Raw genomic sequence first — 7592 nt, 5'->3', positions numbered from 1 at the left:
GGGTCATGAGCGTCTGACGTCACGAACACCATCAGGGTCATGAGCGTCTGACGTCACGAACACCATCAGGGTCATGAGCGTCTGACGTCACGAACACCATCAGGGTCATGAGCGTCTGACGTCACGAACACCATCAGGGTCATGAGCGTCTGACGTCACGAACACCATCAGGGTCATGAGCGTCTGACGTCACGAACACCATCAGGGTCACGAGCGTCTGACGTCACGAACACCATCAGGGTCATGAGCGTCTGACGTCACGAACACCATCAGGGTCATGAGCGTGAGCATCTGACGTCACTGAAGTAAAGCCTTTATCGTAACACATCTTGCATCTGAATGTAGACGAGCATCGAGGAGTGAAGACTGGATATCAGTGTGTTCCTCAAAGAGGTTTATGGATCTGCACATATACAATACCTTTATGATTATTCTGTGGTGCGTTTGAGCTGTATTTTATGGCCAAAGCATATTTATAAAATTCCTTCACACAGCGAACAAAATAAATGTTGAATAATGGTTAAATTGAAATTTTATTCATTGTATGATTTTAAAGTGTAGTCTTGTTTAAATAATGTAATCTATGAAGTTGGTAAATCACACGTAACAATGACAATTTTATAATTACAAATTAATTGAGAAATAAAGTGTTAAATTGCACTTAATTACCATATTTCATCGTGAACTTGATTATCCATTATTCTCAGTACATTTGCTAAACGTCTAACGAGAAATAATCTTGAAATCCTTTAGAAATATATATTTATTAATTTCAAATAAACGTGGTCACAAGAATGATTTGAAGCACATGATCACAGGATCAATGAATATGGTAAATCACGGGAGTGTGTGTGTTCATTACAACAGACATTTATTACTGTTACATTTATAAAAAAAATATATTTTTAAAACCCCCTAATGTGTGTGAATCTGTGTCTGTTGAAGTGACTTTAGATGTGCCCTAATGAGTGTGCCCTAATGAGTGTGTAGGGAGCACTGAACTCTGAATAGTGAACCACTCTTTTATTAATAGACAATATTCAGCAGATTATTGATTGGACTGACTCGACACACACATGATCTGAATAATGACTCTTGTCTTCTGTAGAGCTGATGATCGTTACACAGATGCTGAAGTGAATCTATAATCACACTACTGTAGAGAACTGAACTCTGTCTGCATCAATCAATCATAATTTTCCCGTGTATCCCTACTTTGTAAAAAAAAAAAAAGCACATTTTTCATATGTAAAAATGCACCTAAACAAATGATTTTAATATGCATTTAGCAGAATCATGATTTTAAACGCACAACTGCGTGAATTAACAAGCTCATCTACTTCCCTATTCTCGGGAATACAATACAAAGCATTTGGAATCTACTGTAAGCGAGGCTTAGATCTGCTACAGGGACAGAGCGACCTTATTGATGAACTTGGCCAGTCGGATGTCCTTCTTGGACAGTCCTCCGCAGTCGTGTGTGGATAACGTGATCTGGACCTGAAACACAGAGAGAAACAGCTCTACTGTGAGCTTAACCACAGTATTAGCTTCTGTTGAAGCCGTCAAAACTACATTACCCATGATGCTGTGCCCAACATTCCACCAATCAGAGTCGAAACAAGCAAAAAAAGATCTCGTTAGCTCCGCCCACTCCCATGAAGCTTATCCCTACACTCCCCAAATACTGAAATGTTTGTATATACAGTGAGGAAAATAAGTATTTGAACACCCTGCTATTTTGCAAGTTCACCCACTTAGAAATCATGGAGGGGTCTGAAATTGTCATCGTAGGTGCACGTCCACTGTGAGAGACAATCTAAAAAAAAAAAAAATCTAGAAATCACAATGTATGATTTTTTAACTATTTATTTGTATGATACAGCTGCAAATAAGTATTTGAACACCTGAGAAAATCAATGTTAATATTTGGTACAGTAGCCTTTGTTTGCAATTACAGAGGTCAAACGTTTCCTGTAGTTTTTCACCAGGTTTGCACACACTGCAGGAGGGATTTTGGCCCACTCCTCCACACAGATCTTCTCTAGATCAGTCAGGTTTCTGGGCTGTCACTGAGAAACACGGAGTTTGAGCTCCCTCCAAAGATTCTCCATTGGGTTTAGGTCTGGAGACTGGCTAGGCCACGCCAGAACCTTGATATGCTTCTTACAGAGCCACTCCTTGGTTATCCTGGCTGTGTGCTTCGGGTCATTGTCATGTTGGAAGACCCAGCCTCGACCCATCTTCAATGCTCTAACTGAGGGAAGGAGGTTGTTCCCCAAAATCTCGCAATACATGGCCCCGGTCATCCTCTCCTTAATACAGTGCAGTCGCCCTGTCCCATGTGCAGAAAAACACCCCCAAAGCATGATGCTACCACCCCCATGCTTCACAGTAGGGATGGTGTTCTTGGGATGGTACTCATCATTCTTCTTCCTCCAAACACGTTTAGTGGAATTATGACCAAAAAGTTCTATTTTGGTCTCATCTGACCACATGACTTTCTCCCATGACTCCTCTGGATCATCCAAATGGTCATTGGCAAACTTAAGACGGGCCTTGACATGTGCTGGTTTAAGCAGGGGAACCTTCCGTGCCATGCATGATTTCAAACCATGACGTCTTAGTGTATTACCAACAGTAACCTTGGAAACGGTGGTCCCAGCTCTTTTCAGGTCATTGACCAGCTCCTCCCGTGTAGTTCTGGGCTGATTTCTCACCTTTCTTAGGATCATTGAGACCCCACGAGGTGAGATCTTGCATGGAGCCCCAGTCCGAGGGAGATTGACAGTCATGTTTAGCTTCTTCCATTTTCTAATGATTGCTCCAACAGTGGACCTTTTTTCACCAAGCTGCTTGGCAATTTCCCCGTAGCCCTTTCCAGCCTTGTGGAGGTGTACAATTTTGTCTCTAGTGTCTTTGGACAGCTCTTTGGTCTTGGCCATGTTAGTAGTTGGATTCTTACTGATTGTATGGGGTGGACAGGTGTCTTTATGCTGCTAACGACCTCAAACAGGTGCATCTAATTTAGGATAATAAATGGAGTGGAGGTGGACATTTTAAAGGCAGACTAACAGGTCTTTGAGGGTCAGAATTCTAGCTGATAGACAGGTGTTCAAATACGTATTTGCAGCTGTATCATACAAATAAATAGTTAAAAAATCATATATTGTGATTTCTGGATTTTTTTTTTTAGATTATGTCTCTCACAGTGGACATGCACCTACGATGAGAATTTCAGACCCCTCCATGATTTCCAAGTGGGAGAACTTGCAAAATAGCAGGGTGTTCAAATACTTATTTTCCTCACTATATATACATAACTTCAAAAATATTGTTTATTTAATCAACATTTGTAAATGAGTAGTTTTATATTTCTCCAGCGTTTTTAACCCTCTGGTGCTTTTCTGCCATTTTTGACCGAAATATTTTATGTTTTGAGTTTTTTTAGGATTTTATACTTCATCAGAATGGTACGAAACTTGGTAAAGGTTTTGGCATTTCTGTGTGAACAAAAATAAATAAATCATGGACATGATTGGAACAGGTTTATTGGTCCTGTACACAATATTCACACTTGAGCTCCTCGCGGTCAGAAATGACGCATTGGAAATGAATGTGAGAGTTTCCTCTAGTGGAAGCGTTTGGTACTGCAGCCGAACAACATCTCACTGAGAGACCAGTTTTGGAGATATCAAGCTCAAATTTTTAACACAACTTGTTTAGATTCATTGCTCTGATTTTCTTTCAGTTTTAGAGTAAAACATTTTGAAAATATAATTTTTTCACTTTTTTAAACTTTTCTCACTTCAGCAATAATCTACCAAGTGTCGTCTTTGAAAAGAGATCAAACTTCAGTCTGTCGCTCTAACTGTGCGTTCACACCGGACGCGAATAATCGACAAATCTCGCGAGAATCACGACTTGCTTTACCACAACGTCGCATACATCAACAACATATGAAGCAGCCTCTATGGAAGACACTAGCACGCATTTCAGACGTGAATCATGGCAGAGTCGACGAAGAAAACGGTTGTGAGTGCAGAGACGGCTCTGCGAGAGTGGTATTTACGACAGTAACTTCGACTCTAGGGGGCGCTGTTTGGGAAAAACGGAAATTGTGCCTTTAATGTTGTTTGCCAAGCTTCATGGGATTGTAGTTCTTTCCCTCAGTAAAGTCGATAAGTTCACAGTCTTGTTCTGTCAAGTTTGCAGTGTTGTGATCCTCCTCGTAGCTGGGCGGTTCGGATCATGGCTTATAACGCTTTAACCAAGACTATTTAGAAATCCCTATGAGAGAAATTAATGGGATAAAAACTTTTCTGAGAAACAGGGCTCTGATTCACAAACCCGTGTCATAACCACTACACTTCTTTCACAAAGACAGTTTCCACTACAGACCATTAGCTCTCTCTCGCTCTCTCTCTCTCTCTCTCTGACAGGACATGACATGTGTGTGAGTGTTTGCCCTGCAGATTCAACACGTTCAAAGCCCGGTGTGTGTGTGGCCTCTCCTGTCCTTCACACACTCGAGGACTCATTATAAACCGCTGGAGAATGAGGAGTACCTTGTTATAAACATTGAACCACTCGGGATGATGGTTGATCTTCTCGGCCTGAAGAGCCACACGACTCATGAACCCGAAGGCCTGAGGAACAGAAGACCGCAGAGGAGAAGAGTTATGAACAGAAGATCTTCCTCTCAATGATCAATAACACATAATGCTGGATATAATAATGATGAACAGAACTCAGTTACAGACAAATACACACTACCAGTCTAAAGCTTTTAATCTTTTTAATAGAAGTCTCTTCTGCTCATCTTCTGCATTTATATGATTAAAAATACAGTAAAAACAGAACAAATATTATTCTAATGTAAATCAGCTGTTTTCTGTTTTAATTACATTTTTATTTCAGGATTCTTTGATGAATAGAAAGTTCAAAAGAACAGCATTTATCTAAAATATAATCTTTTGTAACATTAAACACTACCGTTCAACAGTTTGGGGTCAGTAAGGACTTTTATTTTAGTTTTTTGGGGAAATAATTCATATATTCATCAAGGATTAATTAAATTGATCAAAAGTGACAGTAAAATATTCACAGAGAAAACAGTTATTTTAAATTGTCATATTATTTAACAATATTACTTTTTTTTTATCAACTAAATGCAGCCTTGGTGAGCAGAAGAGGCTTCTTTTAAAAACATTAAATATCTCACCGATCCAAAACGTCTGACTGGTAGTGTGTATTTTCAATAACTTGTTTATAAGGCACACATGGTTCAATGAGTGTAATCCTGAACATATTTAGCAGAGGAATGGACGTCTAAGCGATCTCAGATCTCTGTGTTGCGCCGGCCTGTGATTGGAGGATGGCAACGTTTCTTCGCCTCCTCCAATCAGAAGCAAGATAAACCCCTGTGGAAAACACACTGGCTATTTCAGAGCAATTTCCCAATGCAATCTCAATTAAGCCTTTAAATACTTCCTTTAGCTAATTAAGTCCACTGAACCGCCATTGTGTACGAGCCTTCAGTGGGCCAAAAGAGAGAGAGAGAGAGAGAGAGAGAGAGAGAGAGACTGAGAGAGAGAGAGAGAGAGAGAGAGAGGAGAGGGAGAGAGAGAGAGAAAGAGAGAGAGAAAGAGAGAGGAGAGAGAGGAGAGAGAGACTGAGAGAGAGAGAGAGAGAGAGAGAGAGAGAGAGAGAGAGAGAGAGAGAGAGAGAGAGAGAGAGAGAGAGAGAAAGAGAGGAGAGAGAGGAGAGAGAGGAGAGAGAGAGAGAGAGAGAGAGAGAGAGAGAGAGAGAGAGAGAGAGAGAGAGAGAATTAGCAGTATATTCTACATAAGTTGGTGAGCCGGTTCTCCCGCTCGTGATGTCACACGACTGGCTGCTTTAGGGAAGCGTCCTGTTATCCATTTAAAGTGATTGACCGATCCTGCAAACTCGACTCCGTCAGCACTTTAATCATGCGTCTGCTTTTGCTCAACTTTTCATCTGCGATATTGGCAATTATTCAACGGCATGATAATGATCTCCGCAACATTTCCGTTCCGTCAGTCAATATATGACAACACAATAATCTTCCTGAATCTGATTCAGCTCTCCACATCTGAGGCGAATCACACACACACAGAGCGCTGTGTTGCTGAGCGTCACACACACACACGGCGAGAGGTCAGAGGTCAAGGTCGGGTCTTTTGTCAGTGTGTATTGTGTGCTCACGCCTCCTCTGTCAGTAATCAGACTTGACATGTTACAGGCCTCAGGTAATCAGACGCTTCACACACACCACTTTAGTGTCATTACGCCGTGATTGTCTAGCGCTGGAGAGAGTGTGTGTGTGGCTCATACCTGTAATGGGTAATAATGAGTGTGATTACAGACTCTCCTGATGGAGAAGCGTCTCGACACACGACAGCCTCCGCTCTTACTCAGAGGAAAACACTGTAATACACCAGAACCACTGTCCTCCTCTACTCCACATCCGCTGGCTCTGCTCGAGGAACAGGACTCCACTGAACACACCAGAGTCAGGAGGCTTTCATGAGTCTCTTCATCTCGTGTCAGCACTGAGTTACTGCTGTTCGACGGGTTCGGCTTCAGATGGGAAACGGCTCTGACGGGTTTCACGACGACATGAGATGGAATAAAGAAAGGCCTGGTTTCACAGACGGGCTTAAAGGGATAGTCCCACCCAAATATGAACATTAGCCCATGATTTACTCGCCCTCATCCATCCCAGGTGTAAATGAGTTTTCTTCTTTCAGACGAACACAGAGTTATATTAGATATATCCGGCTCTTCCCAGATTTATAATGGCAGTGAATGGAGGACGAGATTCTGAAGCCCATAATAGCTCATCATCATAACAGTAAAATCCATACGGGTTACCAGGGGTTAATGAAGGCCTTCTGAAGCCAAGCAATACACTCGTTTATTTATCAATTATAATTGTTAATTTTTAAGTTATTTAAAGTCTTGATTATAGTTTATTTATAACTTATAAACTATAATCCCTGGCCTCCAATAACGGCCGTACGAGAGTCTAGTTCCGGGGCGGAAGAGTGACCTCTGACCTGATGCATGACCTCTGACCCAACACATGACGCATTGATGAACACGGAAGCACAGAGGATCAAGCAAAACAAATCACAGATCACGAATCAGAGTCTAAAAGGAGAGTTTTTAAAGAGAAATGTGGGAGGAGCTTGAGTTTGTTTGAGTCGCAAGAGGCGTCGGGTCAGAGGTCAATCTACTGTCACCTGAGCCTACGCTACTCCTACATCCTACGTCATGCATCGGGGTCAGAGGTCATACATCGGGTCAGAGGTCACACATCATGTGTGGGGTCAGAGGTCACCCGACCTATTCGTCAGACGGTCGGGTCAGAGGTCATATGTCGGGTCAGAGATCACTAGTCATGTGTGGGGTCAGAGGTCACACGTCGGGTCAGAGGTCACACATCCATGTGTGGGGTCAGAGGTCACTCTTCCGTCGGAACTAGACTCGCGTACAGCCATTACCGGAAGCCAGTGATTAGTAGTTCACAACCTTCTAAGTGCTTCTTTTACCGATATATTTAGACC

The 7592-nt window shown here is 42.0% G+C and overlaps 1 protein-coding gene across 1 annotated transcript in view; it reads right to left on the bottom strand.

Annotated features, from left to right (window-relative positions):
• Positions 1-745: 745 nt before the first annotated feature.
• LOC311276857 (pterin-4-alpha-carbinolamine dehydratase 2) overlaps positions 746-7592 on the bottom strand; it is an 11974-nt gene continuing 5127 nt past the window's right edge. The window contains exons 3-4 of the mRNA XM_084386815.1: positions 4569-4649; positions 746-1500 (exon numbers count right to left, since the gene is read on the bottom strand). Of these exons, the coding sequence (XP_084242941.1) occupies positions 1405-1500; positions 4569-4649 (177 nt within the window). The 3' untranslated portion in view covers positions 746-1404. The remainder of the gene's footprint in view (positions 1501-4568; positions 4650-7592) is intronic.

Source organism: Rutilus rutilus (genome assembly GCF_951802725.1).
Source record: "Rutilus rutilus genome assembly, chromosome: 18".
In the NCBI taxonomy this organism is placed as follows: domain Eukaryota; kingdom Metazoa; phylum Chordata; class Actinopteri; order Cypriniformes; family Leuciscidae; genus Rutilus; species Rutilus rutilus.
The sequence above is the reverse complement of the archived record's forward strand: the minus strand, read 5'-3'. Positions and strand labels throughout refer to the sequence as shown.